The sequence below is a fragment of the Bombus vosnesenskii genome, unplaced genomic scaffold (assembly GCF_011952255.1).
Source record: "Bombus vosnesenskii isolate JDL3184/JDL3185 unplaced genomic scaffold, Bvos_JDL3184-5_v1.1 scf7180000013431, whole genome shotgun sequence".
NCBI classification, from domain to species: domain Eukaryota; kingdom Metazoa; phylum Arthropoda; class Insecta; order Hymenoptera; family Apidae; genus Bombus; species Bombus vosnesenskii.
In genome coordinates, this window is record NW_022883046.1 from 557,070 (window position 1) to 578,813 (window position 21,744).

Here is a 21,744-nt window from a genome sequence, read left to right on the forward strand (position 1 = left end):
CCTCAACGCACGCTCTGAGAAGCACGCACGAGCTCTCGTACGCTCTCTTCACCCTTTGAAGAGGGTCGCGAAGCGCAACACAACCAGGATGCTACGTAGAGAGAGGTGGATATCGATTTTATCATTCGTGTACGCGGATTCAACCGCACGAAAGCCAGAAAATAAACTGGCATGGGGAGTGACCAATGATAATCATCGATCGTACAAAAGCAACTTTTTTCGTTTTGTATTGCGCATTGATTTCATACTAGTTACTGTAGTATAACGAAGACAAACCACACAAAACTGTTCTACCTCGAAACACCCAGAGGGTGTTCGATCGAGAGGGAAACGATCGATCGATGGAAACGGACGGTAGATCGTATCGGTCTAAGGACGTAACGCATGGAATCTCAGTTACGACCAGCTTCCCAGAAATGTCATGGGTCGTGCATAATTGAAAACCGTTGCTACGCGGTTGACGAATCTCTCGATGATACGGTAACTACGGTAAACTACTCGATCTCCGATAAATATTTAAACACCTATTCATGGCTCGACTTCTCCCGAGAGCGTTGCATAGCTGGTTCGATCCAACCGAAGAAGAGGAAGTATATGCCTTTCGTTAACCCAATTGCGCGGACATAAATTAACACGCAATCGAGAATTCGATCTGCGACTTGATCGCGTCGACTACGCGCTAAACGGATTATTTTTCCTTCGCATGACCGACAAAGATCGCGTGTACTTACGTTGCCTTGTAAGCTGTTTTCGCGATTGCATCGATCAACGATGAAATCTGAACGGGATGAAGGTGAAAACGCGTTTATCTTGCGATCACGATGGACTATTGTCGTTTCAGACAGGTGTCAGCTTCGCCAGAGAACACGCAAGAATTCCATCGCAGGCGAATGATTTACGACCGCGAATTCGCGGAAATCCCCTTTCTTCCGTTGCTTTGGTATGCGAACACATTTGGAATATTTCGCATATCAGTAAGGGGGTTTCCTGTTAGAAATTTCGCTCGACGCTGATCGCAGTCTCTTCGAAATTATTTGAGCATGAAACGAAAATTGAAAAACTTAAACAACATCGGTATGGACAAGCAAGCACGAGGACCATGACTATTGCAGTTTCGTTAGAAGACATTCGTATGTTTCGCTGAGTAAAAGACATTAACGATGCAGCTTCACTGCATTAATTCGCGATAAATTTAATTTCCTACGATCTCGAGAATAAGAATCACCGATGATCTCTAAAGGCGAGACGATACTCCACAGAATTATCGCTTACTCGAATCATCGATGGCTGAGAAATTATTTCCTACACAAAGCGAAGGAGACTGCACTCGCGGGTCGGAAGCGAAAAAAACTAGCCGCGATGGAAATAAAAAGGGTGCAAAGATAATGGATGGAAAAACTCGTTATTGGGTGTCTTCTCGTCGCAAAATGTACGGTCGCATCCTGTGGTTTCAAGACCCGGCTACCAACGACCGCAGACGAGAAATTTCACTTGGGAAATCACGCGATGCTATTTGCTACAGCCGATCTTAATTAAGAAGCAGACTTTTTAACGAAATAAAATAATCCGTTCGTCTCTCGCGATTAATGACACACGATCGACGAATAGTAAACACTGAAATCATTTATACCTCGCGCACCAAATTATCGCGCGTACGCGCTGTCGTTTAAATAAATTCGATTAATTTTCAAACGGACGAAATACGACTAGTGTTCGAACGAAACGTTCGACTGTACTTTATAGTATAGCAGGGGAATGGAAGTTGGCAAGGCAACCACTTCCTTCCCTTTATCCTGGCGCTTATTCGATTTTCTCCTTCGAGGATCTGGAATTCAGCTATCAATAAAACACGCGCTTTCGTTCGGGCTTTCTCTGATCGTTCCAAAATCCGACCCGTCTTAGCCGTTTATATCGAGAGCTTTCCGAAAATCCGACTACCCACTTCGCTTCAGCCTCTTCCAATTTTACAAGATGTTACAAAATCTTTATTCCGTACAGAGTAACGGAATAAACGGACTTGGATATTAAAATGGTAAAATGCGTTTAACATTTTCGTGCTTTGGTGTTCTGCCAAAAATGACGGAAAGCGTGACGAACGTGGATACTGGTGGAACAGACAAAATTTCAATAAGGTATAATTAATTCTAATTAAAGTGACAATTATCCGGACGCGGCGAAAGTTTCTTGTTCGTGTGCGAGAGCGGCACGAGTCTTTCGCCGGCAAGCCTGCTGAATGCGAAAAGCCCTGGTGGCCCCGTCGGTCGGCATGGCAACAGCTCCGCGCGTCCCGGCGTCGGGACGCTCGATACTAGACGACGACGATGACGACGCCCAAATCCGAAGGGGCGGAGAGGAACACCGGGCCACCGGCAACTCGTACAAATTCCACGCGATTCAGAATTTCCGATCGCGATTTACGCCGGATCGATCCGCGGATTTGCCCGCGGCAACACGACGCTAATTCTGCAAATTCAGACGAACTTGGTCCACGTGAAAAACCGTGAATCGTCTGTGCGCCATAACTTTCAATCCTTCCGACAGATCCGTGGCAACAAGTCGCTGCGTCCTTGCTCCGCTTCGACTATCGGAGTGGTCTCGCTTATTGTCGAAAGGGAGAATCAATTGGAAGAACAGAAGAAACGCGATGAATCTTGGGGGGAGCTAACGATTTTGCGGATTCTTTTTTCTCGCACAGCGACGACGCTTGCTCTTGTTCGATATATTTAGATTCATTTTTATCGCTGTCTCTCGATTCGCATTTTAACATGTTCGAATGCAAAGTGTGTCAGGTCTGATATCGAGACTTATAAATAAAGAAGCGGAAAGCCAACGACGAAAGGTCGTATTTGCCGCTCGTATTTTTAATACAATGGCATCTCGATGACGTCAAGTGATAACGAGGTTGAGATCTGTGCGCCGGAGGTCTTTCAACCGACACACTTTGGCAACTCGAACCAGCAACGGTGACACGGTGTGATAGAAAAAGAGAGAGGGTACGTAATTCGAATATGGAACTGGCGTATCGGTGATCGCGGAACAACTCTACCGCATTTAGGAAATTAATTTTCTGCCGGTGTGCACGAGCGTACTGCGTTTATTTCCTCGTTTCATCCCTTTCGCGGCGTATTACCGGGTAAATTGAAGTGGACGAGAGGGTAAAATATCCAACCTCTTTCATAAAAATATGAGTTTTCCGGCCTATACGGTGCAACGTGCCACGCGCTAGTCTCGCCACTTTTTTTAGTTTCTTGCCGGGAGAAGTACTTGATTACCTTCGGCGGAGTAGCAAGCTTCTGCTTGCTCCGCCAGCTGCCTTCAATCGTTTCTTTTGCATTATGACCTTTCAGGAAGGAAGAGCTCCATTTCGTAGCAGAAGAACAAAATGGGTTGAGTTCAATCATAAGAAAGCCAGGTAGTAAGAGGAAAGAATCATGAAAAATTCGACGCATATTGCTTCCTTCAAAATTACCGGGCGTCATCTATTCGTTAACGCGTCGGTTTATCGGTTAATAAGTAAAGCTCGTTTCTTCGCCACTTCGAGGAGTACCGAATTATCCAAGTTGACTCTCCAAGAAATTTTCCACGGCGAGTCACCGATATCGTTATCGATCACGGCACTTCACAGACAAGAAGAAAACTGTGAGTGCCAATATTTGTGAGACTTACCTCGAGATTACAGGCGAAGAACGTCACTATATTGGGACAACCCCCTTCCCCATCGATTAAACGATGCCGAATATATTGCATACGGCACAATATCCGAACCACCTGCAGCATACCACGGGCCTTTGGGGCGCACCGTAGAATCAGATTTATCGAAGAAAGGAGATCAAATTTTACATCGCCACTTTTGTGATTTCTATTTGTTTATTTCCTTATCTAACCAAAAGCGACTCGGCGCAAGAGGTTCGTCAATCCGCAAACGGAAAAATCTACGAATCGATATTGACGAAACGAAGAATGGAAAAAAACGGTTCAGCGACAGCGACTGCCGCTTCGAGTAATCCGTTTAAGCCAAACAGCTTCCCGATGCTACTAGCTAGATATATTCAAGAGGAGAACGTTCAACAGTTTTGGCCACTCGCCAATGGCCGGCTCTGAGGTTGATTAGTTTGTAATTGCGCATTGTTTTCCGTTTCCCTGTCAGCGAAGTAAGACATCACGCGAGACAGACAAGAACAGCAGAGGTCCGTTGAACACGATCAACCTAAATACATAGAGTCGAGTATCGTGCTGAGATTCAATTTATGCCGTTTAATCGTGCGAGACAGTGTCCCGTTTAGGTTGAAACAACGAGAAGCCGGAGTAGACGAGAAGACACTGGAGACGTTTCCTTTCTCTCGAGAAGATCACACATCCTGACATTTAACTACACGAATGCACTGGCACATAAGCAGGCGCCATCGTTTCCCAAGGTTCAGACCAGGAAATCTATGGGGACTTGATCCGAGCGTGAACGATGGGAGAGACGGAAACTAACCCTTCAAACTCGTTCGTAGACTGCTTTGTAGTCGTAACGATAAAGAGAACCTGCTCTCCATCTTTCTGGCTACAGGTTTCAACTGAATTTAAATCGGGGACGACAGACAGGTCCGTTACGATCGAAAGACGATCGTTAAGAAGTTCCTTGGCTCGTTAACTTCCCACCTTTTGCGACTCGTTAGACGGCCCTTGAAATTTGATGGTGACTCGTGCACGTGCAAGCACGAAATCATCGGTTTATTCGCTCGGAGCGTGCTACTCGAGTACAATGAGGAAATGACGAAACCGTTTCGTTGCTCCTGTTCTCATGACTTCCGTTCATGCCGAAGAGGAAAGTCGATTCGCGTAATCCATAGGTAAGAAGATTAAAAGTTCCGTTAGAACTCGAGCGGCAAACAGCGACTTTCCTTTTCAATTTTCTCAGACAAGTGAAGCGTTCGAAACGAGGCAGTCGACTACGGCTGTCGGTCGTGGCAGCCGAAGGTATTTGCCCTCGATACTTTTCAATCGGAGAATGGAAAAGTCCTCGACGTGGCGTATCGATTCGCGACCGACCGAGTATTTGCACCGACGGTCATCGAACCTCGAAAGGAAGCTCGCGAAATACAGCCACGCGCACGGTCTTGTCTTCTTTTCTCTACGAGTAGTCGCAGGTTTCGTGCTTTTTATTCGCGTTCCACCTGTCGCATTGTGCTCGAGCTAGCGCTAGCGGACGAACGCATGTCGCGAGACAAAATGCGATTGGCACTAGGAGCGAACGTCCTCTGTCTCGTTTTCTCTTTCTCCCTCAGTTTCCCATTGCCGGAACGAGGAACAGGATAGGAAGAGACCGAGTTGACCGAAGAAGATGGGACAAGACGGACGAGGCAAAAAAAGAGACGACAGCCGCGAGGCTTTCATCGTGGCGAATGAAAGTGGCTTTTCGAGGGACGCGCGCCAACCGAAGACAGATATTCGATTTTCACAGGGGAAGGGAAGAGACACCTGCCGAATTCCCACGTCATCCGACGAAACGCATCGTCGAACAAGAGCAAGGGATTCGTCGCATTCGTCGTGAGCTTTCGCTCAACGGAATTTCGCTCCGCTCGTTTCTACTGTACCTCGTTTTCGTTTGCTGCTATCTTCTTCTCTCTCCATCTGTCTCTCGGGAAATTTACCACGGTCTTATTAACGATCTGCCGGCTTAATTGGCGATTTGCTTACGCGCAGGCTGCGATTAGGACTGCTTTCTGCAGAGACTCGAGGACTTGCGAAACGTTCAACGTCGAGAGAATTTGTTTTTCTCCCCCGGTAAAATTGCATTGATTCGGTGAGGAATTGAGCGGAACACACCGCCGCGACGATCGGCATCGAGTTTCTTGCGAATCTTTTGACACGGACTTTATACGGCCAATTAACTTTGCAACGATATTACAGAGCGTTCGTGGCCATTCGCTTGTTCGATTCGCGCGGAATCGCTCGATTAATGTTTTTCCCGCTGATTTTCTCACCGTTAATTAATAAAGTTAGCCAACTTGTCACGACGGCGTTTACCCCCGCTGTTTTACGGCAGACGCGTACTCCATTTTCAAGACAATGACAATTTCGAGGAGCATTCGTTGAATCGTCGAGGAAAATTTACAGCGGCAGGAGATACGATAAAAATTACGGCGAACGGTGCACACAATTGTACAGAAAGATACGCAAGCGAGCACCGAATGGTCGTGGGATGAATTTCATCGGGCCCATTAGGAATGAAATCGAAGCCTGTAGAAACTACCGAGACGCCTTCCGCGGCGAATGAAACCGGTTTTTAACCGTCCGCCCGATCTTTAGCCACTGTTGCGCGCGCCGTATTCTCGGCACATCGACGGAACTGCACCATGCATGTACCGTTGCATGTGCAACTGCATCTGTGACATATTTTAAGACCACGAAGCCCGGCTGTATCTCGTCACTTGTCACATAAATTTGTACCATCCCGACACGTTACGACTGAGCTCTTTACTTCAAACAAATCGTCTCCTTTCTTGTCCAATCTCCCAACGATCCTGTCCAAATAATCCATTCGCGATACTCGCGCGTATTCGAATTTCGTTTCTCGTCGAACGATCAATGTCGTGCTTCTTTTCGTATCTACGCAGATCCGTGCTTTTTCGACGATGACACGGTACCGTGACGCCATAGTAAAATCCAGCGTATTCGTGGCCGTGAAACGGATAGAACAAAAGAAACGGTGAAAATTTGTCTCGCCCCTTGGCTCGACACGCGTGGCTTGCCAAACTTTCTCTTTCTACTTCGTAGACTGTCCTTAACCCCTGCATACAGGTGTTTCTCTTTTTTCCAAGGTTTGAGTCACGCGAGGTGAAGCTACCGCCGCCGTGCCGTCGCCGTGCTGCCGCCGCGCCTCCGTCACGGCCAGACCACCTCCTGTATTCAGACCCGTTACACCCACCAGCGGTCGACCACCCAGTTACCCTCCTCTCGCCTATCGTGTCGTGTTAATTAATATCACTCCGCGCGTGCCAACTACACACCCCCTCCCTCTTCTCTTGCCCTTTTACCTCTTCCTGCAGACTTTCCAACTCTTTACGATAAAAGCCACGAGATATATGAACGTTCTCCGTGCTGGTGAACGAGTAAATTCGCAGCAGAGGGAGAAAGAGAAAGAGGGTAAAAGGACAAAGGACGAGAGTCACGGGCGCGACCACACCCCCTCCTTTCCTATAGTAGTCTTCTCTCCTGCTGCGCTTTGCGCGAGGGTGCATGCTTGGAAACAATGTGACGTTCGCGTAGGTGCGAAACCGGGAACACGAGAGACAGACAGAAAGACTCTCGAGCGCGATCCTCTTGGCTCTCTTCGCGGTCCTTCGCCAATCTCGATCTTCGCATCATCCACGGGAAACACTTCTCGCCTCCCTCGCCACTTCTTCAGACATCGAGCAGATTTTCTATTCGATCGTATATCTCTGAATCTCTCCCTATCCTCTAGATCGTGTATAGTTCAGTTGTATCGGCTACGCCATAATTCGATTTTACCCCACCTATCTAAAGCTATTGTGTTCTCGACTTTTGTACATTCGCCTCGTTCTTGGAATCCTAGGATATTCTGCGGGAATCGAAGACCTAGGAATGGGTTTAAATTCCGCGAAAATCGACGGGGGTGGTCGCCCATAAATCCGAATGGACAACGCATAACGTGGGAAATCGATCGTCGACCACCTTGCAGTTTGTATACGCCATTCTTCGTTCAGTACTGTTGCTAAAAAGTACTAAAGCGTGTACTCTACTACTCTACTCTATGGTACTCTGAGTGTTGTCGCATCAATCAGCGTCGTTATAGGATACTTCGATTTAGAATATCGTAATATAACCGGGACTATCGTAAATCGCGATAAGATCGTATTTACGATATATTTGGGACCGGAAGCGTACGCGGCAGATAAGATTCGGCAAGGAGCTGATATGGATGATAAAACAGTTTCAAATATACGCACAGAAAAATAAGAGACACGGGAACGGTTCTGCGGTAATTGAAACGCTACTTACCCTCTGATCTACCGTTCCCTCCTACACGTGGGGCCTTGGCGTTACCAACTTGTTTACGATCGCATAAAACGTTCGCGAAGAAGCGAATACAGTCAGTACTAAGATCGGAATATCTACGATACCGGAGAGCCGATTACGCGAATTTATGTCGTCTCGCAAATTACGTCTCCGGACGAATAATAAATAAGCGTATTCGTTATTTTTAAGGCAGACCTGTGCCTTTATCAGGGTGTGACATTGCAACAGGAATAGAGATAGCGAGGAGTACACGAGCCATAGTTTAACAAGCTTCTTGCGAACAAACGAATCCTTCGCTATACAATTTACCGTGCTGACGTTTAATCTTAATATAAAATGGAGAGAACGATCGAGTGTAAGAAAAACGCCGGATTCAGAGTTATTTTACCTCGAGCATTGTTTATCAACTTTGCCTCGCAGAACCAACAGACGCAAATCTGATCATCCGCACGACAACCGTTTATCTTTAACAGGCGACTTATCGAGCATTAGTCGACAACCTTTCTAACTATGAGTCTCAATACTTAAGTATCTACGTTGCAATGCAAACAAAGTCATTAAACCGAAACTATTTTCGCGACAAATAATACACAGTGGAGGTAAGCGTATCCGGGAAGTTTGGGCCATTGAACCGCGTTACTAGCGAGTACAATGAACGACAAGCATAGACGATCGTCGACCAGTCCCGTCCAGCCCCGTTACCGATTTCTCTGACAGATATGTCTCATTTCCCGTAGGAAATCGGGTCGATGCAGAAACAAGGTTGCTCGTTATAATTACCAGTTTCTTCAGCTGCGAAAACCGAGCTCAGGAATTTTTAATTACACAAATATAAAGGCAAATGTGCGAACAAAAATTGAGCGCGACTAAAGAGGACGTACGCGAGTAATTTGACGTCCCATAGGACGGTTGTTCGGAGAATACAAGCCCACCACTCCCATTCCGTGGTATGGAACCGTATGCCACGCCAGACTACACCGCGTGTAGTCGTGCTCGTCTGTAAAAAATCCGCACACGCAAATTCAAGCGGCGACGATGCACGTGCTCGGTCATACACCGGTGAAGAGGTCAGCCGTTAACTCCGATCGACCCGTCTTCCACGTAACGAATATGTACTCTCGGAGGCAACCAGTCGTGATAACGCGTGTAACGCCCCAACGATCCAACGTTTTAACGGAATCCATAGAAACGCAAAGATCAGAATACCACGAAGAAGTTACGTGGAACTGGTCCGCATGAAATACGGGATAACAAGGCGGAGAGCAGTAAGTCCTTGTTCGTGGTGGTGTCATAACGCGCTGTGCAATGACATCTCGCTATTACGAGGCATATTGCGCTACACACCACCACTTGTAATTCCTTAATGACTCGGAATGCCGGCTCTCTGTTCGAAGGGAGTGAAAGTCGCGGTTGAACGCGGCCCTCGCGATATACACCGAAAGAGAGAGAGAGAGAGAGAGAGAGAGACGCCGCCGCTGCCTCCAGCCTCGAAGACGAGAACACGACGATATCGCCAAGCCGTTTCTTCCCCGTGTGTATCTTTCTTCTTGGTGAACCGGGACACGTGTATGGCAACGTCTAACAAAGTCGATACGAGAGCATCCATCATCCTCCGAAAGACGTCTACAAAATGGTCTGATAAATAGTAACGTAACGTACGTCAACGAGCGCATTTATAACGTTTATCTGCCGGCTATCTGGTACCGTGTATCGATACTTCCTAATCGAATACAAAATTTCCAATCGGAAACCTTGCTGTCGTTTACGACCAGTCGACCATTCTTCGATCCGGTCAAGTCGATTTTACCAACGTAAGCCAGCAGAGAACGCTATGAACGACTTATTTTCTCGCATCAGGGCCGCGACAGTGGAGGCGACGAGGACGATTACGTGTTCTGGAAGGACACAAGAGGGGACAACGAGACACAAGGTAGAACGAAACAGAGAAGCAAGGAGGATAATTCAGTGACTTCGAAGCCGGTTTTCCATGGCAGCCTATCACGAAACTCGCGAGCAACGACGAACAAGAGGGATGAGTCACGGCTGCTCACTCTTCCCACTCTTTCCACCGTGTGGCGAGGTTGCAAAAAAAGAAAAAGAGTCTGCGAGCAGCAACACGAAAGACAGAGAACAGCCAGAAGATGAAGAAGGTGGTAAAGAAACGAGGAGATTAGCCCTGACGATCTCGAGGTTACGGTTCGCCTACGCGTGGCCAGCTCGACGACCTGAGGTACGACCGAGAAAAAGGAGATAGGTCAATCTCGCTACTTATTATAGATACTTTAGATAGATAATCTTATTACAGATATTTTACGATGGATTTATAACGGACGATGGCGAAACCAAGAGCATTTTGTCGAACAGACATTTTGCACGCGTTTCGTTTTTAGAATCGCTGCTGGAAATCTCAGACGTTGTTTAAACAGAATCGTACTCGATTACTTATCGAGTGTACGTCATGTTATCCGTGCTGCAACGTAGATCTCGATCGACGATAAAGCGAAGGATAAAGGGATTTTGCCGCGTCATAGAAGTCGACGCTTTAAGTTAACGAAGAAGCACTTAGATAGTACAATTAACAGAAGGTTTTCGATAGTCGTCGACCAGGGGAACCGAGCTATAAATATCCAAGCAGTAAAATCGGTACGTGGCTGAGTATTATAATTGACTTTGTTAACGCTGATCGTTCCACTATTCGTTTATCATTTTTTGTAAAATAAATCTTTGATAATCACGAAAGGTTCGAGATTTATTAGACGTCTCGAGGCCAATTAAACACCGGCCGAGTTTTCGATCCGTGACGGTTATCGCGTGGTCGTTCTCGATTATACCACTACATGCCGATTGCTTGAAATCGAAGAGAGCACAAATCACGCTCGAGCGAGCAGTGTCCTGCGTTACGCTAGTTTCACCGACGTTTCTGACTTCCTTTCTACGCCTGGAATCGGTCGACTAATCGATCGATCGATCGGTCAGAGCCAGGCTAAATTTTATTGTTTCACCTCCAGGTATTTTGCAACGTGTGTTCTGAATCGACCAGATACTGCTAGAAGCAACAGTTAAATTTCCGTTGCTTTGTTTCCGCCGAACAGATTATACATACACGCGTCGTCAATAATATCGTGCTCTATGTTTATTCGAACCTCGCTACCACGATGATAGCTATCAATCGCAAAGACAAATTTCGATCTGAATAACGCTTCCAGAATGCGCCTTTTTTTTTAAATACGAGGTAACGTAATTAATAATTCTGTTATCTCTGTTATATTATCGATTCCGATAGTGGTTGCGATTCAGCGCGTTTACGTCGTCGCCTCGATTCTACAGGGACGCAAGAAAAGCGTACAAAGATCCGATAAGGTAAGATTCTTCACTCACCTCTGCAAGAGGCTCCTCCTTGGTGATGTCTCCATTCTTGGGCGCTTCTTCACGGGCAGGCTTGTTCTTGTCCTTCTTGCTGAAGCTGATCGACCTGAAGGACCACTTTTTCTTCATCTATGAACGAGGAAACGGTATCGATAATGATCAAAGAACTCATTACGCGCAACTACGTGTCTTATTCTTCTAAGCTGCGTACACAATAGAATCTGTTCGGGCGATACACGCACGCGATGTATCGTCGACGAATCAATCTATCTGACTCTTCGAAGCTAGTCTTCCTTTATGTATATACTTTACCGTGTAATAAATGGAGTTTCGTCTTCCGTATACCACCACGGATTATTACATATTCCAAGACAATCGACCTCACCTTTTCCTTCTTTTTGGTTTCCTTGTTGTCTGGAGAGGTGACAGTGTTGGGACTAGCTGGAGTGCCTTCTGTTGGTGTTGTGACCTCCGCCGTTTCCGCGGGAGATTCTCCAGCCGGCTCTTGCTTCGTTTCCTCGGCCTTTACTTCTTCCTGCTGAAACAACGAGGAAAAGGAAAGACTTGTTGAAAATCGACTCGAGAGATATCATCTGAAGGTACGAAATGTTGTGGTCCTTTAAATAGTCGAATCCAAAGGAGCAACTCGCAGGGATTCGAAAGTGAACGCAAGTAGCCTGTCACCGACACGGCTCCATCCAGCCAATCGCATATTAACACAATCCCCGTGACAAAATTTGTGCTTGGGTGCTCGTAAAACCAGTAAAATCTGCATCGATATCGATCGGTGTGTGGTGAGGATTTGGAGCACGTGACAGCAGGTGTACCGGCGTTGCAGATTCTTGTAAAAGAATTACAGAGACCGTAGGCGACTCGATCGCCAATCGCGTCGATTCGCTTTACTTCGAATATATTGTACATAACTCGGATCGTCGTAAATTCAACAGCAAGCAAGATCTCGAAGGGAAGACCGTATTTTTCTTTCACAGGCGATACGATACTCGAGCAAGTCGTTTCGTGCCGCGTGAATTGCTTTTATTATTCATAAATCGAAATTCTTTCGTCGAATAAAAAAAGAGATATACAAAGACAAATGCGAAAAGAGGAGCGCGCGCACGCGCATTTTAAATCTAAGTAAACAAAGAGCAAGTCAGCGAAAAATTACCAGGTATGGCGTGGAAAAATACGACTTCGCGGTAAATCCATAAAAATTAGCGAGAGGCGTTGTTCTCGCGCATGGAATTTCGTCATTCGCCACGCTTACGCGAACCGCAGCCGCCCGATTACATCATCGCGTAGGGCGAATTTTACTACACCGTGTTCTCCAAAGCGATGCCGGGAGCTATCGAACGATCGGCGATCGAAGAAAACGATTTGTGTTTGCGCATGCGAGAAGAACAGCAAGAAAATGGTAGCGGTGAACCGATCGAGAGGACCGGAGCAAAGAAAAAAAAAGCGAGAACGCGCTCTCGCAGCAACAGTTGCGAGACTTATCAGAATGAGACAGCTGCGGCTGTCGGACGACGTACAGGATGAAACCGCGAAAATCTCAGATTACAGAGAACGATCAGTGGTTCTCCAACCGAAGAATCGTAAAGTGAAACGCGGACTTCTTGCAGAGATTATGGAATCCTGACTATAGTTCGGGGCATAGCCACGAGTTAAGATCAACGATAAAGAGAAATAAGAGGCGTAATGTTCGTGTACGCGTTTAATCGAAGAACAATACTCGACACTGATCGCTCGGTTTCCCGTAAATAACGATCGGAGCACGTATACTTTGTACGCGATACTGAATTATTCTATTTTATGAATCATTATTTCCGACATTCCTGAGCGTTTCTGGTACAATGAAATACGACGAACGAAGCATTGTTTACCACGCTCCTTGAAGGCCGCGGCGGATCCTGACCGCCTTCGATGGCGTAAACATTAGCTCGCTCTATTATCGATGCAAATCCTCGGGAACAATTCCACTTGGTAGCGTGTTTCATATACTACGAACGAGTTAACTCATCGAGTATATTACATTGAACACCGCTAATCGAACCGGCGATCCAATCATTATTCAACCACAACGCGACCGAGCTACGAAATACCGTTCAAGATCTTGGACGATCGGAGGAAAATCGAAAGAATCGTCTATATACGGATGCGTTGTCGTTTGCCTCGATTGTATTATGTAAATATCCGGCTATTTTTGTTCTTACCAGCCAGACAAGAAGACGCGCGCGTCTTGGATATCGCGCTATCGTGACTGATACCGAGGAGAAAGGAAAGAAGACGGTCTGTAGGCTACGTGGCAGAAGCGAAGAGGCAAAGGCAGCAATGTGCATGGCGTAGGCACGCGTTCCTCGTGCAGTGACATTACGCATACAAGTTCGAAGACTTTATATGCGCCAACGATCCTCATCTACAGAGTCCCTATCCTTCGAGATCTTTCATTAACAACGCGCTCGCATTCGTACGATCGTGCACGCCAAGATAAATTATGAAAAGTTTCAACGATCGTTCGTTCGTTCGTTGGCTCTCGCCTCCCCCTCCTTCCATCTCCCCGTCAATTTTGATTTCGCTTATCTGACATCCTCGATTAACCCACGATTGCGAGGTCATACGTCGCAAAGAGGAGAAACGCGTCTGTTGGTTGGCTCGCGTTCGTTCCCAATGAAATTAAACGCACGTACTCGACTTCATAGTTTTTTCTAGCGCGCAACCGCGATTTAAATATTCATGGAAACGCGCGCCAGTGATTTATCTACGAGTTGATATTCAAAGAGGTACACGACGAGCTAGACCTTGCGCTCGATGCAAAAATTCGCGTTTTTCGATCGAACGGTATTGGCATACAAAGAAATCATCGGTTCGAGGACACCGCGGACAACGAGGTTCGATGCAGGTGCAGTTTCTACGACGAATTCCACGCGGTTGAATCAGCCCAGGTACTAAAATATCACGCGGTCGCTTTCGACTCGAACGAATCTCGAAACGAACCGGTGATCGCGAAATATTGCAAAATATCGACGTTACGACGACGCGAATCTCGGCAGAGGAATTCGCAACGATTCACACGAGAAACGTGACTGGACAAGGACACCGGATCTATGAATTTCGTGCAGGTAATCGCGAACCTTCCGTGATCGGTTCGATTCTCTCAAAGCGGCAGACGAACCCCGTTTCGTTTCCTCGGCAGCTAATATACAATGCAAACGCGTTCGAAAATGCGCGATTAAATTCACCTTCGGTTTAGGTCTCACCCTGAATTGGCAAGGCTCACGAAAAGATCAGGTGTCGCGTCTTTAACTCGCCCAGGGAATGCGTAAAAAATAGTACACGGTCTCGTCCCCCGTTCCTCGGGGCAAATTGATTTTCTCGACGCGAAATCTTCCAGCGACCTTTATTGTCGACACGTAGTAGCTTGTCCGCAAAACATCCGATGGAATTCAAGCGGCACGCAGTTTTAATTAGCGGCGACAAACAGATGAGTCGCGTCTCGTATTAATTAATAAACCGAGTTGGTTTTGGACTTCTGGAGAGGGGAAGCGTAGCGCGCGATGATTCACTCAGAAAGCGCTTTTCTCGAGATGGTTTACGCTACATAAGCGCCGTTTAAAACATCGCGTGTTCCCGACCAACAGTGGCCTGTCCGACGAAATAAAACTATCGCAAGGAATTCAGGTTACTCGGCAACGTACACACGTTCGCAAGCATCGCGACCGACCGCGAGAACTCTTTCGACGACCGATAAAAAGTTTGATCGAAAAATAGAAAAAAGAACGGTGGCAGGCCGAAATTGTATTTTTAATTAAAACCCGTTAATCCCACGGAAATGAGAGTCAGTTTCTGCGCGTGTAAGTGTTGTTGTAAGCACATGTTGTTAAATTACATGGACAAGGTTACGAAAGTAAGGTCCGATCTTCCTATCAGATTGACTCGCGTAGTCAGACCGCAGATATATCTTAAATTATTCGCGAAACACCGGTCGGCGCGGCGCGTCGTAGATCCTCGTTGACGAAAAATAAAAGATCAGCAAGCACGCTGGCTGAATGTGGTAGATGTCGTTGAGGCAAACGTATCAACGGCAGGTGCTCGATGCGAGCGAATTCTCTCGAGCAGCGTCTCACTGCCGTACGCGCACCTGGCTCAGAGATTTTGCAAGATTGCAGAGAGATGCCTGGACGAGCGGATGCGCGCCTTGTATTTTAATAGCGGTGGGTAGGTTTAGTGAAAAGGTGGGTAGAGGCGCGCAAACCAACGACAGGACGAAAGATTTATTCGTCTAGGACAGTTAGGTATGCACCGGTAAGAACGTTTACGCGGACAGACGCGGTTACAGTTAGTCGCGAGAACGCGTTACCGGTATGCGTGCACCTCTGTGCTCCGGTGCTACCGAGTCAACACCATTCGGCCTAGACGAAACGGTATTTCGATATTTTTTCTACGCGAAAATTTAGCCAACTCTCCGGTGTTTCCGCGAATCTATCTGGAGCGACGACTACGTAATCTCGGTAAGCCGAGCGTTGCGTCGACATCCCGCTATCTCTACGTGCATCCGGCGCGGCATGGCGATCGCAATACACCCGATCGTGAACCTGTTGTGGCCTCGATAACACGCTTATGGCGAATTAGCGCGGTTTCCGTGAGTTTGTGCGTGAAAGCGAGATCGAGAAATCGATACCGACACCGAGCAGCATTACGTTTACCGAGGCTGTATCAAAAGATTTCGAACCGGGATCCTCGTATATACGTTCCACTAACAAGTAGGAGAGAACACTTTCGTTCTCGCGTCGAATAAAATCAACGGTCCGATTTACTCCTGTTTCTAGCGTTTATCTAGGCGAACCGTTACACACCTCTGGAAAGATCGCTATCCTGCTTTCGTTAAGTGGCACAATGGGCGTACTCTGCGTGTAAAAACACACTTTTCCAGGAAATTAAATGCACGGCTTTCTCGGGCGAGCTTTATACTACTCGGTCTAGAAATGTACAGCGATCAATACACGCGGACAGCACGTCGCGACGTCGAGTTTTGTGGTGGAGATAATAGAATCGCGACGCCAAGAAGCAGGAAAAATTGGAGACGTCCGATAAGCCCTTTTAAATCCCTCGTGTCGTCGGTCAGATGGAGAAGGAAATGGGAAAGGACCTGCTGTTAAACGGAAATGAAAGCAAGAGGCAGAAGAGCGGTCTTTCTCTCTCTTTCTCTCTGCCCCTCTTTCACGCGCGTTACCGTATCTAGTGCATGACAGCTGCCGGGGTTACTCAATCGAGGAAATATCAGGTTTCGTCTAGCTGGGAGCATTTCGCGATATACACTGCGAGACGCTTATGCGATTCGACGAGAGTGACAGTTCAAACTTTCGATACAGTATGTTTACCGTTGACAGTCTCCGCGTTATGCTTTTCAGATTTCCTTGATATGGAGATGGATCGACGCTCGCGGAAAATAACACCGATTCATCGACCTGCCGAATGGAACGTGACGGATCGTTGGTGCAACATCCGACCGTTTTAAAATTTTTTACTAGAACACCCGCTCGTTTCGGAGTAAGACGAACTTTATGAATTTTTGCCTACAACGATGAGTTCTCGAGCGAGTCGAACGTCCGGCGTATCTCCTAGGCCGATCTCGGAATAGCACGAAAACGCTGCGAGCGATGTACACACGTAAGACGCACGTGCGTAACGGGGCGTGTATAGTATACGTGTCGCTCGTCCAACGTTACATAGAACGCCATATCGACTACAACAGACGCAACGCGGTGCTTCCGCTTGTCGAATAAGAAGTCGCGTCATAGTCGGTGAATCGATTGAATTTAATAACCAAGTTGTACATTGTGTTCTAGAAAAAAAATCGAATGAAATGTATATTCGCGATTACGCGCCGTACGGTTTCTTGCTGATTCATTAACGCGTTTCAACGGTCAAAAAGTTTCAACGAGTTCGAGGAAACGTGTTGTAGAAGAACGTTCTACAAGCCAGCGCTGTGTGTCATCGAGAACAAATATGTACATTGGTCGTAAAGAAACGTTTCTCTAAATATACATGTTCGCACTGTTTCTCCACTGTAGCCGCACGTCTACGGCGAATAACAATTTTCGATTCTACTCGATAAGTAAAAAATAAAGCATCGATGTTTCCGACGTATCTCACCTTCTCTTTATCCTTATCCTTTTCCGTTGCATCGTCCTTATCCTTGTCTTTATCCTCGGCCACGTCCGTGTGCGGCGCTATTCCATTGGTGGTAGGCTTCGTGTCGGTCTCTTCGATCCTTTCCAGCTTGCCATCGCCAGGTGCAGCGGCATCACCGACACCTCCTTCGGCGGGCAAACCCTCCTTCTTCGGAGTCGTCGTTATGTCCACGGACCTTCTGCTCTGTCTCGCACCCATCTTTCCTCTTTTTGCCTCTCTATCCCCTTCTGGCTCACCTGTCTCTCGTTCGCGCTTTCCGGATGCTGTGATCAGGTGTCGTGCGTCGAATAAAACTAACCTGCAATCAAGCGGCGAAAGTGAGCGAAGCATCAAGCGCGATAATTCGTGTATGGGTTAGCGATCACTGATTTGAGGGAACACGATGCAGTTTATCGATGCGCGGCCCTTCGCATTTGAATATCACCAAAGTACAACGAAAGTAACGTTCGTATAACATTAGATCAAGTTTATCTCTTTCTCGCAGCAGAATAATTTCTTAATTGGGAGCATGACGACATATTGGTTTCCTGGAATCGAGAGATAAGCGAGCGCGACTCACCGGTATCGTATCAAAATGCGGATAATGTCATACTCGATATATCGTTGTGATTTTCGTACAAGCAGACTTGTCGATTCGCGTTGCAGGTGCAACTCGAATCCTCGCGTCCAAGACCGACTTCGATAGCGCAACCTTCGTGCAAAGTTTTTTCGTTGCCATACACGGCTCGTGAAAGAAACCACAAGGCATACCAGCGATAATGAATAATATATGAACCCGTTGCACGAAAGACAAAGAGGAAAAAGAGAAAGAGCGTACAACAACGCGATACGCTTCGCGAGAGAAAGAAATTCCTCGCGAATGAAACGTCGAAGGTAATTGCGTTAAAGAATTCAACGAAATCTCTTCATCCGTTTGTTAATTTCTGATATGATAATTTTTGAGTTGTGGTATCGAAAGGAAATCGCTTCGTCGGATAGAAAGGACAAAGAGCGCGAAGCAAGAGGCTCTCCGAACGAGCAGATCTCTCTAATTATCCTGCTAGAAAATAGGCTGCGAGCCGTTAAAAAGACAGGAACGTTGGTTAACGGTTCCGAGGTCGATTCGAAGCTTCTCTCACGGTAAAAGAGGAAGCGATCCGTTGTGTTCGAGCAAGGAGCGCGAAAAACTAGCACGCCGAGGCGAAGTCGAACACGAGACCAGGCGCATTCGTGTGTAAGACGCGTTTAAAGAGCACGTGGCGTGGCTACGCACCGCTGCCCGCCTCGCAGCTACGATGCGTAACGCATCTGCGGCCACGACTACCCGACCACCGGTTTATCCATTGTACTCAGACAGACCAAGATGAAAAATGATCGAGATCTCGACAAACGGATAAATTCGAGGTTCGTTTCGAATCTTTAGCATCGAAACATATGCTGATGACTTATCGTTAAAAACGTAATGCAACGCAACGTTTCTAACGGTAACTCCGTGACTATCGACAAACACTTCATGATAAGCAACGCCACCGAGCGATTTCAAATCCGGGAAGGTAAAACGATCGATCGCGCGTCGCTAATAATAAACGATAATTCAAGTTTTACTAAAGCAAAGGTAACACGGCTCGAACTGCGCGCGTATCGTTGTCATTCAATAATAGCATTTGTCTGTGGTAGCCTATTCGCGGTACATTGCACTTTCCAGTTGCGTTCCACGGACCGACCACGCTTGCGCTAATGCGTTAGAAGCTAGTCATCTTTCATGTACCGGGTGATGGTCCGATATCGACGAGGCTACTCAAAACAGAGACGGAAAAAATTCCTGGAATAAAGGCAGGATATCGACAGTGTTTTTCAATTTGAATTATCTATCGTCTATACCTATCAATAGCTTCGAGTTTATGTAGCGAAGAAGTTTTTACCATCGCCGTTATCTTCACGTAACGAAATAATGATTCACAATAGAGATCCCTGTAAACTGTCGAAACACTCTCACACTCATCGATACCGAATTTTCCGAACAAATTGGAGTACGCAGCGTACAAAGCACGGGTTCGCTGGATCGAAGAAAATACTATTAAAAGTTCCGCTTCATCCATGGAATTCATATTAATAATTCCATGAATCCATGGAATTACGACAAGCGGTTATCGAGGCGAACGTTACTCGGTCTCTTTCAAAGGAAATTCGGTCCCACGAATAAAAGAATTTTCGACGACTTTCCTCGCCGCTCCGAGAACTCCTGTTACGAAATATCAACAAGCAAGGAAACCGTTCCGAGAAAAAGGAAGCGCTTAATTAGTCTCGATCATACATTAGACAGCAGGAAGAAACTCGACAAATATTTATGTTGTTTCATCTCTACCGAGTGTAGCGAGCATATGCAACTACGGGGCACCCACGATGGTATGTCGGTAAAAAATAGATTTAGTGTGGCTAAAGTACATCGAAAGTGGAGCGTTGGAGAGGTCAAAACACGTGTCGAACTATCGTATGCTCGTGGGAAGCATGGAATCATCCCACAGGAAAAATAGCCTTTCCTCTCATAACTCACTCTCGTACCTACTACGATTTATCTCTCGCTGACGTTCCTATATTTAGTATATCGCCGGTTGCAAACTGCATCGTCAGATAACACCTAGTACCCGTTCTCCGTTTCATTCGATGACAGCCAAAAAATCACCCTACGTATCTGTCTTTTCTTGGCATATTATTCCACGGCACAGCTGTAACGATCCCTAACCGCTTCGCATCGGAACACAAAATATCTCACCGTACAGTGTCGTTTATGTGACGCCTTGGACAAGATATCTCGCATATATTTTCATTAGAACGCGAAATGTCTCGTCCAACGACTAGCATAAAATTCAATTCGTAAGACACTGCGTTTGTGAATGTGAAATGGATTAGAAATGTTAAACGAAGGAAATGTTCTGTTTCTGTAAACATGTGATCTTATTTTTCTGTAGTATGAGATAATTCAAGGCAAGGTATTGTATATAATGTTACATTACGATGACCGATAAACGACATTCAGCCGTAAACATTAAAACGCGAGATATTTCGTTCAAAGCATCGCATGAACGATATTGCGTCGCTAGATATTTCGCCCAGTCTTATGTAAACAACACAACATGACAAGATATCTCATCCAACGCGTATCATGAACGACATCGCGTTGCGAGATGTTTCGTCCAGCGAAACGAAAAGAATACTGAAGGTGTACCAGTCACGATGCGTAAAACGTAGTAGAGCCAAGCAGATAGTAGGAACGCGAAAGGAAGTCGGCCGCCATCGAAACCACTTATTTCATCGATTCACGCTTCAAATACCGGTTCAACGACTCACTACGGTAAGTATTGTTTTTCTGGAAACAAGGCAAAACAGCCAAGGGAATCGTGTCATATCTCTGAATCATGAAACGATCCGACACTTAATAAAACGCGATATCCTATCTATCACACGCCATTTGTAATGTATTTTTATTTGCAAAATACCAAGTTCCATGCAAACGTACTTTTCTGTTGCGTCACCCGTAGATTTCGACCGAGAGCGGGGAAAAGAGAGAGAAAGAGAATATCGATTTCGATGTCAACCTCCGAATTAATTATCGATTCATTGCGAGCGAATAGTAAAAAATAAAACACATACTGAGATTTCTTTTTGCAGATCCGCTCAATAGATTAATAGGCACATTCAGAGGTCACTGCCGTCGAACTATTAAGGCCTGAACGACGATGTCACGCCAAGACCGCGTTGGTCAACGTATGGGAAACTAAATTCCAACGGTATATATACACTTTGGAACGATGCTAATGAGACAACGTCTACGACGTTTATGCTATTTCAACGATATTACTGTCGCCGTAGTGTCCTCGCTTTCGATCGCTGTTACAAAACAAGCGCACGTTCCAAACTGTATCTACACGATTCGACGAAACGCTGGGAACGCCGAATTCTCGAGAAACGATAACGATAACATTTTCAGCGTATTTACATAGTGACTCAGAAAATTGTTCCACGAGCGTCCGGTTAATCGCTGATCAAACGCACTTTCACATTTCACGGGTCGTTAAGATATCCGCGTTAGAACATGAAACACGTTTGTAAACGCGATCGTACAACGATCCCGCGATCGTCCCGATTAACGCAACGTGCTGTATTAAATCAAGGACATTGCAT

At 46.3% G+C, this 21,744-nt stretch overlaps 2 protein-coding genes across 11 annotated transcripts in view; one reads left to right on the plus strand and one right to left on the minus strand.

Moving 5' to 3' along the window:
* Positions 1-21,744, minus strand: part of LOC117238021 (A-kinase anchor protein 200-like) — a 61,624-nt gene that overhangs the window by 13,392 nt on the left and 26,488 nt on the right. For 7 of the 9 annotated variants that reach the window (XM_033502542.1, XM_033502540.1, XM_033502541.1 and 4 more), the window contains 3 exons: positions 17,545-17,881; positions 11,780-11,932; positions 11,407-11,523 (listed from right to left, as the gene is read on the minus strand). In XM_033502542.1, coding sequence (XP_033358433.1) covers positions 11,407-11,523; positions 11,780-11,932; positions 17,545-17,781 — 507 coding nt within the window. In that variant the 5' untranslated portion in view covers positions 17,782-17,881. The remainder of the gene's footprint in view (positions 1-11,406; positions 11,524-11,779; positions 11,933-17,544; positions 17,882-21,744) is intronic. The other 2 variants (XM_033502545.1, XM_033502544.1) reach the window with 1 other exon arrangement.
* LOC117238043 lies at positions 9,696-11,461 on the plus strand. 2 transcript variants are annotated; one of them, XR_004494103.1, is made up of 3 exons: positions 9,706-10,258; positions 10,334-10,671; positions 11,356-11,461. XR_004494103.1 is itself a non-coding variant. In XM_033502590.1 (2 exons), the coding sequence occupies exons 1-2, from the start codon at positions 10,016-10,018 to the stop codon at positions 10,448-10,450; spliced, it is 360 nt and encodes a 119-aa protein (XP_033358481.1). In that variant the 5' UTR covers positions 9,696-10,015; the 3' UTR covers positions 10,451-10,674. The 2 variants fall into 2 exon arrangements, 1 of the variants encoding a protein (XP_033358481.1); XM_033502590.1 differs by lacking the exon at positions 11,356-11,461 and having other exon boundaries at positions 9,696-10,258; positions 10,334-10,674.

What these genes read in the sequence shown, in the direction of transcription:
- LOC117238043 (XM_033502590.1), top strand. Translation starts at nt 10,016, where the DNA reads ATGGCAGCCTATCACGAAACTCGCGAGCAACGACGAACAAGAGGGATG. An exon ending in GGCCAGCTCGACGACCTGAG is followed by an intron (nt 10,259 to 10,333) that starts GTACGACCGAGA and finishes ATCTTATTACAG; the next exon opens with ATATTTTACGATGGATTTAT.